Raw genomic sequence first — 15,994 nt, forward strand, 5'->3', positions numbered from 1 at the left:
TCTCTCTCTCTCTCTCTCTCTCTCTCTCCTCTCTCCCTCTCTCTCCTCTCTCCCTCTCTCTCCTCTCTCTCTCTCTTTCTCTCTCTCTCTCTCTCTCTTTCTCTCTCTCTCTCTTTCTCATTCATATTTTCCATCATTGATCTACGTACAATTCAGATAAATTCTAATTTACACTGACGGATGAACTGTTGCGAGAAAGTTCACGTCTAATTTCTTCTCGTTTTGTAAACCGCACGCGCGCGCTGAAAAGTTACATACGGAGGTCAGAACGAGGTTATTCGTCCGAGGTTTTCTCGCTCGTTTTTTTTTTTTTTAAACATTCGTTATCTATTACCACGCGATGATAAAAGTTGATCAAGTCATACAAAACTATTTTCAGAGCAATTAGCGCAACACCGAGTGCATCAGCTCGCTGCATGTTCGTTTCTCCATTCACATTAAAAAGCTCAGCACGTGATCACGCGAATAATTTGCACGCGACAGCAGAATGATTTCCACGGAGTAATTTCCGTCGTATGATCGCGGATGAGGAGGAGGAGGAAAATACAGAGATACGATGTAAATAAACGAGGCATGCTCGATCAGTTGAAAAAAGAAAAAAAAAGAGCGAAACGAGCTGACTGGGGAATCGTACGATGCGTTTATCGCATGTGGGAAGATTTTGATGGCACTCGCTGATTCGAATCACGGGTCATCGACTATCAGCGAACTGTAGGAGTTGCCAACTCGGAGATACACACTTCTGTGTGTATTTTTTTCCTCGCGCCACGAATAGAGCACGTGCCGCGAACCACAAATGCAATAAGCCGTTTTCCTCCGGGAAACAGATCGATCAATAACCAGATTCGGTCCGGATAAAGCAAAATTCGATTGTCATCTCTCAGATACGAAATCGAACGATGTAAAATTATTGATCGCTCGGATTTTACGGTTGGATGTTCCACCTTGAAAATCTATTTCTCGCAAAAGTTTCTATTCCACGTTAAAGCGTTTCTTCGACAGCTCGCGAAAATAACAAATATATAGTGACAGATTCGGAGTGAGAATTGACAAATTTGACGAGTAAAATTTCAAAACCTTATCTTGCAAATGTAATATATATGTCCGTTATTTGATCCCATTGCGCAATATTAAAGCTTAAAATCTCATTTTCAATATATCTTTTGTTCTATCTTTTATTTTAACCCTTCGACTGTAGACTTAAAAAAAAAACCTACGAAGAAAACTGTAGACTGGATCTGTGAGGACCACGCAACTTTAACTTTTTTTCGAATCAAAAGTTGGAACAATTTGGCGTCGAGAGAAAAAACAGATTGAAATATGCAATCTCCAATAGTTTCGAAGATGTAAGCGTTTAAAAAAAAAACTTATTTTTTCTAAAAACGTCGATGCGCAATTTTTGAGTGGGTCTGGAAGACCCACAGTCTACGGACGAAGGGTTAATGTGTTATCAAATTGATTGAAAGTTATTTAAACAGATCAAAATGTTTCGATTTGTTGAAAAATCGAAATTTTCACACATATATTGTATATTTTTTACGTATATTTTTCTAAATAACAAGAATGTTACGTACCGCGCGTACGTATCTTCAAATACGGAACGAGCAACGATATCGGGTATGAACAGCGCGTCGTGTAGTAAGGTACTAAAACGCCTTGCGCGGACTATCTTTTGCCCGCACCTAATTGTCGCCAATTGTCGGGTAGGCCCTCATAATGCAGTTAATCCCCCGAATGGCCCCGACGAAACGGGAGGGACCGGCTAACCTTGCCTGAAATTATTTCGTGGAACGACGGCGCGGAGCATCTACGCGGTTGGATGTTTTCGCGTGACTTAAATTTCACGGTTCTGCAAAAACGCAACGTAATATCGCAGTGTCGTTTTACCACATTTGCAATAACATATATATATATATATATATATATATGATACGAGATTCTTTAAAGAAGCCAATGAGAACGTGAACTTCAAATATTTAATTAGAATCGTCGCGCGCACTTCTTAAATCGAAATCAGAGTACGCGCGAACACACGAAACTTTATACTCGTATTTTATTATAATAACTTCGTGAAAGTCCAAAGTCCAACTTCTTCTTCGACTTAGTTGGGTATCCGAGAGATTTCAATACGAGCGCACGCTGTTCAGAACTGCGTCATCTTTTCTTAGAGAAAATTAATTTTAGAACGTGCGATGAACTTTCAAAATCGGAAGTAGAATAATTATATATATATATATATATATATATACACACACACACACACACACATATATATATGTATAGTGTATAATATATATATGTATAGTGTATAATATATACATATATTATTACGTAGAATAGAAATTTTCGCAAGATAATTTTACAAATTAAAAAATACATTATCGAAATTCCTCCCGTAATAAATATCATGCGCGCAGGCACACACTAAATGTATTTCTTCTCGTGGAGAAGACAATAACATATTTAAAAACTGAGCAGATATACAAAAAAAAACAAGCTGAAATTTCTGAATAATTATAGCATAAAAGAAAATTACAGCGTAATTATAACATGTCGAACTTGTTAGCGTTGTCGCCTTGACAAGAGAAAGAGGACTGACCTAATAAAATAAAAGAGAGAGAAATCCGAAGCAACATACATGATGCTGTCGTCTCTTACGTTACATCAGTCACGTATGCTACATCTGCCACGTGCAGAAAGCGACTTGAATCGACTTGAGAAACACGCCTACGTTCGGGAATATCAAAAAGTTGTTAAGACAAAGAAAAAAGTGAAATATTTCATGACGACGATATATTGTTTTTGCACGTCTAGCAAATTTTGGAAGACGCACAAAAACACGTATAAAAATCTATGCTTTTTTTATTTCGCAATATTTTAAGATTTTGCAAATTTTTGTTTTCGAATATAAATTTCGATGCAAATTGCGTAACAAAATTCAAAGACGGGTTTTTACTTTTAACATCATAATTCAATATCGGCTGCAACGAATACACTGGAGTCTTTTAATATCGTTTGACCGACTCTGACGACTTTAAGCTGCGTAGACGCGTGTCTAAATTAAATATTAAATTTATTATATAAAAGTTTTGTCTTTATTATATAAAATCGAACATAATATCCTTTAGAGATACGTAGAGAAACGAATTTAAAAAGAGTTTGAATTTGAAAATCAAGATTGTTGCCCAGGAAAATATCTCTGACAAATTAATTTAAAAACAAAGCTAATTTTTGCGACTCCGACCATTCTTTAGTAGGATATGCGGTTTGCAGAATAAACATGTAATTCACAATGTCAACTTAGCGCGCGACGCAAACATTTACGCCAACATATACAGAAACAATGAAGAGAAGCCGCACTAGATAACGCGACCGTCTCACGACTGCGAAATTTAATTCCGTTACTGTCGCGCAAACGAACTAATTTCCTTTGTGCATTTCGCGTTTCTTCCGGGATAGGCAAACCGTGACTCTTAATAGATTGCGCTCCAATCAACGGGAATTTGCTCCTCATTGCGAGCTCGGTTACAATTGAACGATTATCGTTATCATCCTTTAACGCGGGAGAATTTCGAATTACTTTACGTGTGAGATAATAAATTAATCCTCGTAAAACGTAAGCCTCAAAATATATCGTGATTGATTAAATACAAAAAATTTAGAAAATGTTAAAATGTAAATCGAGAGAAAATGTAAAACTGCAGAAAAAATGTGAATAAATAATAAACACAAAGAATGATAGTCGACATTGTTTTGAATGTTATTAAATAAATAAATTATAACTTGAACATTTGATACGCTTTAAATATAAATGGAGATATTTTCAACTTGTAAAATATTGAAGTATTGAGATTTCATTGTGCATGAAAAAACAGCGCGCTTTTATATCCTACTGATCTCATAATAATTAATCTCTTTATATTGAGATTTCGATTTTAATAATCTGAGTTCTTTCTCTCTTCCGATTCATTTTACGAAGTTTCATTTAGTCGTTAATATTCCGTAAAAGACAGTTTTTTTTTTTTTTTAACGAAATATCCCCCTCCGTTAAAATATTATTGAAAAATGTTTGTGTGTGTCAATATGAAGTAATTCCTGAATAAAAAATTTCCAGCTCTCTTTCGGATAAATTTAGATTTAACTTATATTCAAAAAAATTATCAAACCCAGATAGTTTTAATTAATTCCAAAGTTTAGAGAATAAATTTAATTCTAAATAAGTAAAAAAAATAGAAGCAAATTTTGAAATAAAGTTTGTAATTAAATTTCAAGAGCGAAATTTGATCGAGAAAAACGACTCTGTACTTTTTTGAGTTTGTTTGACTGAGGAAGTGCTGCTTTGTGTTTATGTCTCTTGGATCACCGGAGATATATATATATATATATATATATATAAACCTTTTATTACTTTGGATTACGGTCGTTGTGACATATATATTACTGGCGCGTATAAAACAAAACGTGTGTGACACTCACTGATGAGGTTCTTGAAGGTGTCGGTGAATATTCGAATCATGGTGCAGTCTGTGTCTGGGCTTGAAAACCGAGTAAATATATGTATATTATATCTAGTGTATCTCCCGACCGTCAGCTCCTGCTGCGCGCCAACACCATTACACGATTTCCTCCGCACAGTTGCAATACAGTGCGACAGTTGTCCGCTTGCTCCCACTAGATCCTACTAAAGGTCCGAGGGATTCACGTTAAAATTCTCGGAAACTCCCCCACTTTCTCTTTTTCTCTTTCTCTCTCTTTATCTCGTTTAAAGCTACACTCGGAGAGTGTGTGAGTATTTATCAAGCACAACTGATTGAGATTCTAAATACATAGACGTTTTAGGAACAATCGCAACGGAAGATACCGAAACTTAGGACTGTGTTTATGTGTGCAATCTGCAATTTGGAGAGACTTGCTTGATTGAAGATCGGAGAGACTCCGTTGTCTTCCTCCGTTGCAAACCAGCTTGCAATCCAGGATGATGAAATTTGAGGTCTGTTACGCTTGCTTCTGGCAGAAAATTCAATATTCCTAATGTGTAATTTTCTTGATGTAGCGAGGAAATTGAAGAAGCTCCAAACTCCCTCCCATATATTTTCTCCAAAGCTGTGAGAAATTCCAGCTTTATCGTCAAAATGTCTCTTTCATCATTTTGCAATAACGCAAAAATTTTGAAGGAAAATTACTCCTTTGTATTATTGGTTCAAAATTGAAGTTTTCTTTCTTCTGTCTTTTTTAGAAGAAATTGTTCTCATTCAAACTTCACTTCAGATATGTTTCTATTTTGTGTCGTTTTCAAAGACAATTTTCCTCCCAAAATAGTTTCCATTTAAAGTCTCTCCGAACTTCACTCCAAATCTTCACTCTCGATTTTCGTCTTCACTAAAGTTCTGGATTTAGAGAAGAAATATAGTCTTCATCTCAGTATGTTTCGTTTTTTTTTTATTCGCGCGATAAAGTGGTTTCCGAAAATATTTTTCGATAACACAGAATTGGTTTCGTGCACGAGATAGCCCGCTTTAAAGTTGAATGTCCTATCTTTTCGATCAGATTATTTCGCGAGGAAAAAACACGTGCACGCGGAATCAGTGCCGGGAACGCTCTGCCACGGTTCGCGTCATCATCGTTGTCGTTGCACTCGCGCTACCTCCTGCTTTCTCTCTCTCTCTCCCTCTCTCTCTCTGGCCAAGTCGTACTTTGGAACTGACGTCGCGACGTCGCAAAGCACCGACGCTACTGAACAGTGCCGACGCTGCCTCGTCGGTTTTATTGTCGGTCGGTGGCGTGACGCGACGACACCTCCACTATTCGCGCCCTTTGACCTCGCGAAGCCGAGGACAAGAAGAAAGGAGGAAAGAGCAACCTTATCTATTATCGCTTCTTTCGGATGCATCATTATCATCTTCTTTTCCCTCTCTTTTCTCTCGTCTTTCTCTTTTCTAGAATTTTTATTATTCTCATTTTCAACAAAGGTCAAGTTTTTTTTGTACGTGTTATCGTATTCTGTATGTATTTTTTCAATCAGATAAGTACGCACTTCGTCACTTTGATGTTTTTGTCGAGTAAATAGCTTTATGATGCGTAAACACCGTAAAAATTTATTCTCAAAGATGTTTGCCGCATTTTTTTTTTTTTTTTTTTGCTGTTACTCGTATTGATTATGCACATCTTTTTCAAAATTAATTTCAAGCAAGTCAAAAATTTCGAATAAGTATCTTGAAACATCGTTTTGTTTTTACTCTCACAAATGTAGTTTTTTCACAAATAATTCGAATCTTGATCAGATCGTCGTTGGCAATAACAAAAAAGAAGAATGCGACAAAGACGAATCTGAAAGTAGTAGTGATCGATCGTAATATATGGATTACGATTTTTGTTTTATCGCTTGTGTGCAGAGTTGCAAGATCGAGCAGAGAGCAACGAGAGCATCGAGCGGTGGGGGCACGCACACAAGCCAGAACCGCCGTCTGTGTGCGTGACGTTATACACACAGCGGCGGTTCTGGCTTGTGTGCGTGTCCCCACCGCTCGATGCTCTCGTTGCTCTCTGCTCGATCTTGCAACTCTGCTTGTGTGTAAATTCGCGAAAAGATAATCGCTGCGATAACATATCAATGTAATATAATTAAATATCGAAGTGACTTGAAATCAAATCGTGGAGAAATCAATACACTGAAAGATAATAGTAAAATCATTTACGAATACTTCGTTTTTATTTATCAATCGTGATAATCTTGAAGTGTGTGATTATGATCCGTAAATATTGTACTTGGTTAGTTTTATTGGATTATATAAAATATCCTTCATTTCTAAGTTCACCGAAGATATCTGGCGACTGTTTGTTACATGGTAGTCCTACTCGACGAACACATGTTACAATCGGGATTTATCAGTTGCGATTGTTCAAATTATCTCGCATAGCAAACAACACAAGAGAGGAGGAAATATCTTACAATAAATAAAAAAAGAAAGAGAAAGAGAGAGAAAGAACAAACAGAAGTTTTGCTCTATATTTGACGAAGAGTGCGAAACGATAACTGACATATCTCCATTTGTTGGCGAAATTGTGTGAACGAAATAATTTAATTAAATCAACAATATATAATTTTACATAACGCTAATAACGTTATATTTCACAATTTACACGTTTATGCGCACTCTTTACGATTTTTATGATCTATTTTCAATCACAAAATTCATTTACATTTCGATTATTAATTTACGGAAACACATCTCGCTTTCAAATTAATTAAAATTTGATCAACAAGCGATTAAAATTCCAAAGCCATCAAATGCATGTTATTCATTTTGATATCCAATTTTAACACACATTTCACGATACAAGTTCCAATTAATCTTTTACGTATACGCACACACACGTTTGTATATATTCGCATATATTCGTAAAGTATCGGTTCGATACAAAGAACTCTTCGTGTTGAATATGTTTATTGAAATATTTAATATCAAGCGCTTAAGTCTTGACATTAATACTTCAACAAATATATTTTAACACAACAAACATCCAGTTCTCTCTGCTCGTATCGCACATTAATAAATTTTCACGAGCAAATTACACACTTTATATATTCTTATTATACATACATATACTTCTAAGCGCTCGGATATTTTTCACTTTTCATAAATATTTTTCTTATTGACAAATGGAGATGTATCTAGCTAACGTTTCGCAAATGCACTTATTCACCCTTTCCGCGCCTTCGTACACATCGCACGTACCCAAAGTGCGCGTTTCTTCCTCTACCTCACCGATGAGTCATTTTAGTTGGGTACAAAGTCCATCGTTGGTCGACACTCCCTCCTCCTGTGTGCTCAAGAACTATTCTCTTCTCTTCCCCTCTCTTTCCACTCGCTCTCGAGAGATAGAGATAGAGAGAGAGAGAAAGAAAGACTCGGCAATTCTGTTACCTAAGAAATTCCCTTCCCGCGAATCAATCGCAGCGCGGCAGCGATACCGTTGCAGCTGTACATTGTCCTCCCCTCCCTTTTTATTTTTTTGATTTTTCTCGTATTTCCTTTCCCTACTTCTCTCGCGCAGTCTCGCGCAATGACTTCGCACCGAAGTGGTTTACGGCCGGTTAAGTCATAATTAACTCAATTGCCTCTCTCTCTCGAAGCTGAACTTTGTTCGGCCACGCAGTATGCACGTGTTCTTCAGGAATCACGACCTTGATACGATCTCGACACGCGAATATTTTTGTGCTTTTTTTTTTTTTTTTATTCTATCGGCACATCTCCCTTGAACGTCCTCCCGAAATTTCGCTCGGTCGAGAGACCTTAATCTCGGACTCGGTGACTTTCGCCGTCTCTCCGCGCGATTTTTCTTATTATTTTTTTCCGGGAATTATTTCCCCAAAAGAGTTTCATTGTCCCGTCGAGATTTTTTTTATATCTGATTTTTTTTTTTTTAATTCTCTATTGCAAGAGTCTTTGTATGTTTGATACCTTTGTTGCTTGATGATACTTATTCTTGATTTCCCCGGCCGAGATTATTTCCAGATAATGAATCCGAGTCGCGTTATTTCGAAGAATTTCGCTTCTTCCTTCACAGGAAATCGTCTTTTGTGTATCAAGAATCTCTTGTTTAAATTACCACATTTCTCATTTCTTCGTAGTTCAAATTCGTAGAACTTGGTTGGAAAGATCTCTCTGTTTTTGCAAACAACCATCAGTTAAAATCCGCAAACTTTCGGAATTGCTCGCCGCGGAAAGATCTTTCGTGTACTCTTCTCCTAAGAATTTCCGATCGCGATATATCAAGTATTTTTTTTTAAACTATTTCTTGTATTTCTGTAGCATCAAACTCTCTCAGAGCATTTTCCCTGAAGCAGAAACCATATTTTCCTCGAAATGATCTCTCTCTCTCTCTCTCTCTCTCTCTGTTTTCTTTCGAGGCAATGGTCTTCGGCATCTCTCTTCTATCTCGCAAACGGATTAAAAACCCTTCTTCACGATAAAATCGCGGAATCAGGTTTTTTTTCCGTCGGATCTTACTCGATCCTGTGACTCGATCCCGCGACGACCTTGACGACGATGCACTCGCTGAAAGGAGTCCCGAGGCGCGGCGGGCAGAATTGCTCCTCTTCGCGGTCGCGATACCCGCCGCGCGCGTGCGTACTGGTAATGCGTGGCGATCGCGGATAAGTGTGCGTAATAATACGTGAACGTGAACACGAGCTCTCCATTGATAAACAAAAAGACCGGTCAAGTGATAAAAGAGACGCGACCGCCGTACAGTGTGATATCAGGAACAACGCCGATGGCGACTGGAGAAGGTTCCCTTCGGCAGTTCACGTTGTTCCTCTACAGCGAGGGAGAACCTCAGTGCATCAGTGGGAGAGGGCAAAAGCGGGCGAGAAGAAGGGGAAACCTACGGGAGGGAGTAAACAGGGCCAAGTATGTTTCTCCTCTCTCTCTCTTTCTCTCTTCTTCTCTCTTTTTCTTTCTGACAGTCCCTTTTTTCTTCTTTCTCTCCTTCCCGCCAGATAATTCCGTCTTTTTTCACAACTCTCTTTCCCTCTCTCTTTCTCTCTCTTTCTCGTCGATACGCTCACGCCAAAAAACAAGTTAACCGCTCTCTTGATGCACGACAGGTCGAGAGACAGACACGAAAGGCTTTTCGTGAAGAACGTAGAAATCGATTTTGGCGGCGAGCAGACAGTCTTTTGCATATATATATATATATATACGACTACGCACATATTAAAAATCTATAAAGTTTTGGAGCATTAAAACATATAGTTCTAACGACTCTGATATTAAAAAATTTAATTTTCAAACATTTCTATATAGATTTTGCTTCACAGAATTCCATCTTATGGCGATGAAAATAATGACGATGTGAATCTCGATGTATATAATAATTTACCGCGGATACGTCAGTTTGTTAACATACAAAATATTGTTTTTGTAAATTTCTTGCAAGACAGAAACAGAAGTATCTTCAACGAGTAATCGTACGAGAGTCAATTTATTTCAGAAGAAGTTACGCCGTTGCATTTAAACAAACTTCTTTTCGTTTGAGCAACAGATCGAGGCTACTTTCGCGCAGCCAGCTCGGTCGGTGCCAGCTGTGTGTGCCGTTGTTTTATTCTACCAACTCTAAATTTATTACCGAGAGAGGAAAAGTTAAAGCTAGACACGGAATATAAGCTAGAGGAAGGATCGGAAACATCCCCACCGTTCTTGTTACTTTTCCACTCTCAACAAAATCAAGTCTGATCGTCTCTCTTCTCTCTCTTCTTTCTTTCTCTCTCTCTCTCTCGCACTCTCGTTCTCGCGTATTAAGAAGCAGAAAATAGCGTTACAGCTGCACAAGTTCCGAATTACATATGCATCTGCTGCGAATGCGTGTGCGCGCGCGCGAGATCGAAATACCTCTTTTTCTCCCCGAGAATGATGAATGGAAAAATCCGATTTTATCTATATCGAGAAATTGGGATTCGCGCGGGCCGTTTCACGTTGAAATGGATTTCTTCGGGAGTCTGGCAAATTGGTTTTGTTTCGAGAATGATTGAAATGGAAAAGCGCGCGCGTACGTATTTTGCGTCGAAAATTATTTCATCGTTTCATCTTTTCTTTGTCAGTTCGAATTTTTTATTTCACGGGAAATGTGTAGCGGTTAGATATATATAAGCTTAAATAAAGCAAGAAACGAGATATTTTAATTGTAAAAAAAATATATATACATATAAATGCAAATACATTTTTCAGCTCTGCGTGATTAAGAAAGAACTTCTAAGAAAATTGATCGAATTACCGGAGAAAGAAAACGACACTACTTCTCCCGCGCATTTGTACAAGAATATTAACCGGGGGGCCTTGAGAAATCCCGAGTTAATCTCGCGGTGTTTCTCACAAACGCGAGAAAATGAAACGTTTTCAGCTGTTGATCTCTTTTGCGGAAGATCTTCAGCTTTTTTTTTCTCTCTCTCTATCTCTATCTCTATCTATCTATCTATCTATCTCTCTCTCTTGTAGCCGAATAATTGTTTCTCGAGAAACAAGGTAATTCGCCGGCGAGAACGAAAACTAGAGTAGACAGCCTCGTATTGTACAAAGCGAGTCGTGTTTTTCTCTGTCTCTCTCTTCTTCCTCTCTCTCTCTCTCTCTCTTTCACTCTATCTCTTTCTCTCATTTTTTCCTTCTAGCTTTTTTGATCTTTCTTCCTTTGTTCGTCAGTTTTAGACGATGCTGAATGATATTTTACAAAGCAAGCTTTAATTTGGGTCGCAGCTGCCAGCAGTATCTCTCTTTCCGCTGTCAATGCTCCAAGTATGTGCTCGGAAACTAGAGGACGAAATTCGCGCAAATGGTCGCAATATGTGTTTAGAAACGACAAAGAATAGACACTTTACGAGACAAAGTACACTTCACTTACAACGCAAAAAAAAGAAAGAAAAATACAAAAAAAGCCAGAAAGAACAATACAATTCTCACTCTTCGTAAATACAATAAACGTAGATGTTAAAAGGAAAAAAAAGTGCTAGGAAATATTTATATAGACGATAAAAATTTAGTCGGTTTAAATTAAATGTCTTGAGCTTGAGAGTCAAGACGTTTCTCACGAGCAAATGTAATTAAACGTTCAAAATACAATATATAACAAGAAATAAAATATTTATACATAATTCGCAATTTAATCTATATGGAATTTAATTTATAGATAATTTGATTTGAATGCGAATGAGCGAAGCAGTTAAAACTAGATCAACATTTTAATCACGTCTCTCTCTCTGCGCTCATCGATGATTAATGACTCACTAGTAATTAATCCTCTATCCGAGCAGACAGAGATTCACATAAACGAACTATATATATGTACATACATATATATACAATACAATTTATATATAGGAAAGGAGAAAGAGAGAGAGAGAAACAGAACACGAGATTAATTAGCTCAGAGATCGCAACGAGGTGTGAAGGTTCAGCAGAAAGATCATTTCGTTGACTTCGGTCTTTGATATCGGTTGGTTCAATCCAATTAGAAGATATATTTTCTATATTTATTTCTCGCATATGTAATTTTTAATTCAATTTTCAATTAATTCGAGTTTTTGTCTAGTTCGCTTCTCGAGTAAGAAACAGCTATACTTTTCTCTTCTACAACTTGATAACATTTCTTTTGCACACACGAGAACGTGTGCGTTTTATTATAACCGTCAATTTTATTTTTACACGGAATAATTTACTCGCGATGCCGGTGAAGAGATCAATCTTGTTTGAAAAACTCGCGTTATTAAATAAGTTTATCTCAATTAAAATTGTTTTTTACCTGTCAGATGTCTCGTGGAAAAACTTCTTGCAAATTCTTGCGACAGTATGTGTACTTTTGTAAGAATTTCGAGGTTAGATTTGTGTGGGTATAAATCTAAACCGCTATACTTGTTCTCACGTCCAAGAAGACACGTGGCGACCAGGCGACTGGCGGAGTCGCGATAACGACGCAGCGAGAACGACGACGACGACGACGACGAACGTATAGGTCGTCGTTGTCTCTTCGCGAATCCTCTGCCTTAAGACTCTCTCCCTGTCCTTATCTTTCCTTCCCCTACCGAGAGAGTTGTATCTCGATCATGCTCCCCTTCTCCGTCGAGAAATCCCCCACCGCCTTCATCGAGGGGAAAGAAAACCCCCTCGATGGGCAGCCATGAGTAGTGATGGCACTCCAAACTGATTCCGATATTAGTGAACAAAATTTATCTCTCAACATATGTGTTTTTTGATATATTTTTAGATTTAGTTTATTTATTTATTTATTTATTTTTGTTTGATGCGTTTTCTTTATTCCCGATTTATCTTTGTTTGTCAATCTGTTTTGCGAAGACAGGTGAAGGAGAAACGTTGACGTTCTCGGTGACTAAAATAAAAGTGTTTGATAAGAGTCTCCGATAAGAGTCTTTGATAAAGTAGCTGTTATTTATTTTTTTTGTTGCTCGAATCTATCTTCTCATTTTTTGCCTTGTGTGTAAGTAAATAAAATTTAAAATTCAATATAGAAAATTTTAGATACTATTTTTGCGATTTAATATTTAGATTTTTCAAAAAAAAAATCGAAAAAATAATATTAAAGTTTTAATAACCGAAGATAAAATACATATCGATTTGCGACCGTTTTTTGGTGACCGCTCGAATGAATAAACAGAAATGTCAGCTTTCGGCTGTTTGCGACACACAAAAGTCGCCTGAATATTTTTATAGGGTTTCGGTGCCATCGCTAGTGCCACGGGGGTTTCCGACCCGCGAAAGGACCGTATCGATTATCTCGCGCGCCTTGCTGCGTAACTCGCGCGTCGACTATACCTCTACTATTGCATGAAATTTACGCGCGCATGTCAGTTTCGAATTAATCGCAGGAAAGACCATGTTTAGGGTTGTACATTGTAGGTAGATAATATCGGGGAAAGAAGAGAGGGATGGCGTTGTGCTCGAAAGAAATTTAAAGTAGGGAGAACAAGCTATAAATTTTGATCTATGATTAACGTTTCATCGTCACGTGAAGCATCAAGCTTGTACGAATCAGAGCTTCGACACAAAACGCGTTGCATAAATATAACAAAAAATAAATCAAACGATATAAACAATGTAATCGAATTCTAGCTCGTTTTTATTTCAATATCCATTTAAGAAAAAAGAAAAAAAAACACAGAATTCTCTTTCTCTTTAAATAATTTATATTTTTAATAATTTATAATATTTTATAATTTAATAATTTATAATATTTCATAAACAATTTTCCGCGAAACAAATGAACGGCGAGAAAAGTGAGAGATTCAAACGTGGATTTATCGTGTTTATTGTTTTATGCAAGAGATATTGTTTAAAGCGCAGTTTTGCACTGTTACGTGAAAATTTAAATTATATCCTGACGAGATACAGCGCAAAAGAAAGATATTTTGTATAAAAGATAAAATTATTCTAATAATAATAATGACAGTTAAAAAAAAAAATGTGTGCAAGTTTGGTCTTTGTGCGCGGTGCTTTTTGCGTTTTACTTTGTTTTTTTTCTTAATCTCAAAGTACGTCTTATTTTAAAAATTAAGAAAAGCAGAACGAGCTCTACTTTGTCAAGCATGTTCTCACCTTCCACGCAAGCGGGTAGCTCGGTAGTAATCTCGTTCCACTTGCCGTTTTTGCATTCGAGTGTCTTCTTCGTCTCCCCGCTGTCGGAAAACACGCTGCCGGTTCTGCATAGAAACGTTCGCGAAGTCAATGTACTGTTTGACACGTAACTTCCGTTCGGCGTTGAGACCTTCGGGCAACCCAGCACTGTAAGCATAAGTTCTCTCTTTCCATTTCCACCTTGCCGATCGTAGTTAACACTTTGTTCTACTTTCGAGTTACGAACTGATATCGTTTCGACCTTCAGAATTTTCCAACCATACAAAATACATTTGCGCGACAAAAACTTCTTAGACTATAAAATATTCCATTCTCTCGAATCTATTAATCGTCTTTTTTGCGGTCATATCCAGGAGAGGAATTATATTAGTTTATGACTTACGGAATGTAAAATAATTAAGGTCGAACAATACAGTCGACTTAACTCTTTGCCGACAGACCTCAAAAACGACGACCTACGAGTCAAACAGATCAAGTCTCACGCGACTTTAAAATCGAATATCTCTTTTTTTAATCAAAAGTTAAACGAATCTGCGCCCACCAAAAAAAAACAAATAAATTGAAAAAATCTCTAGTAGTTTCAAAGATATAAGGTTTAAAAAAAAACTAGATTTTTATTAGAGACGTCGATGCGCAATTTTTGAGTGAGAGATCCATGTCTGTCCCTTTGACTATATAATATATGGACTGCTGGTAGCTAACTTCAGACGTGTCGCCAAGTTGCAAACGTGTAAGCTTCGCCCCAGTCAATAATTTTCTGCAAGAGTGGAGAGGCTCCTGTGAAAATGACGTCAATGGTGAAATCAGTGTGAAATTACCGGTTACTGTTTCGTTCATTTATTGCGTAATTAGTGTTTGTCGTTGATGTGTTTATGCTGAGTTTGATCTTTTCCTTCATCAAATATGTATTGCTTTGTTTATGGATGCAAATCGTCGACATACAAACGCAAACATGACGAGAAAAAGTCAAAGTTTTGCCATTTTACAGGTAAGTTAGTTATCTCTAACCTGCAAATTTTTTTTTAATTGTAAATTAGATATTCAGTATAATATAATTATGTACTTAATTTATAAGGACATTAAAGAACAATAAATAATATAAAACACACGGCAACTTTTTCGACCAATCTGTTCGAATTTCCCGGCATTTACTGACTGGGGCGGAGCCGCAATAAATCGCACTTCGATATCTCAGTCAACTTCAGCTCGGTGACACCGGGCATATTGGGTGCGTTCAGACAACTCAACGGTTGAGAGATCATCACTTATGATAGGACTATTCTTCAAAATCTGCTGCGGTTCCAAAAGTATGATCCAATCAGAAGTGATTATCTCTCAACCGTTGTACAACTGTTGAGTTGTCTGAACGCACCCATTGTCTTTAGCATAGTAAAAGTGCGAGGGGGGAGGAACTAGCAGTTCATACTTATATAGTCAAAGGTCTGTCCGTTTTGCAAAGTAGAAAAATTTGTTTTTTGTTAACGTTACTTCTGGATTAATTATTGTGTAACTTGTGACACTTTGCTTTCGCGTCTCTTACCTTGGTATTGCAATAAAAAACCCCGTGCGCCAAAGAGTTTCGTGACAGCGACGAAATCGAGGGTCAGTTCGTTTGTGTTGGAAACGACTCGAATCCCAGCCACGGTGCCGCAAAACTCGAAGAGAGTGTCGCCGTGATCCCTCACCCTCACGATGTCCACGCAGCTTCCGTCCGCGTTCGGATCTGTCGAAAGAGAGGGATTTATTTACAAATTTTTCATTTACGGACTTATTTGCAAGAAATGTGTGTGTGTGTATGTGTGTGTGTGGAAAGTCACAAGTCATTAATTTTTTTTCGAGATCGACAGGCGCGT

The 15,994-nt window shown here is 37.4% G+C and overlaps 1 protein-coding gene and 1 long non-coding RNA gene across 5 annotated transcripts in view; both read right to left on the bottom strand.

The window, feature by feature from the left end:
• LOC109858652 overlaps nucleotides 1-15,994 on the bottom strand; it is a 39,934-nt gene that overhangs the window by 16,331 nt on the left and 7,609 nt on the right. For all 4 annotated transcript variants that reach the window (XM_020436134.1, XM_020436136.1, XM_020436133.1 and 1 more), the window contains 2 exons: nucleotides 15,682-15,864; nucleotides 14,103-14,288 (listed from right to left, as the gene is read on the bottom strand). In XM_020436134.1, the coding sequence (XP_020291723.1) occupies nucleotides 14,103-14,288; nucleotides 15,682-15,864 (369 nt within the window). The remainder of the gene's footprint in view (nucleotides 1-14,102; nucleotides 14,289-15,681; nucleotides 15,865-15,994) is intronic.
• Nucleotides 5,976-9,400, bottom strand: LOC109858653. The gene is made up of 2 exons (XR_002250639.1): nucleotides 7,737-9,400; nucleotides 5,976-6,327 (listed from the first exon to the last, which is right to left on the bottom strand). It is a non-coding gene; the product is annotated as an uncharacterized LOC109858653 (long non-coding RNA).

This window comes from Pseudomyrmex gracilis, unplaced genomic scaffold (genome assembly GCF_002006095.1).
Source record: "Pseudomyrmex gracilis isolate BER0280 unplaced genomic scaffold, ASM200609v1 scaffold_217, whole genome shotgun sequence".
NCBI classification, from domain to species: domain Eukaryota; kingdom Metazoa; phylum Arthropoda; class Insecta; order Hymenoptera; family Formicidae; genus Pseudomyrmex; species Pseudomyrmex gracilis.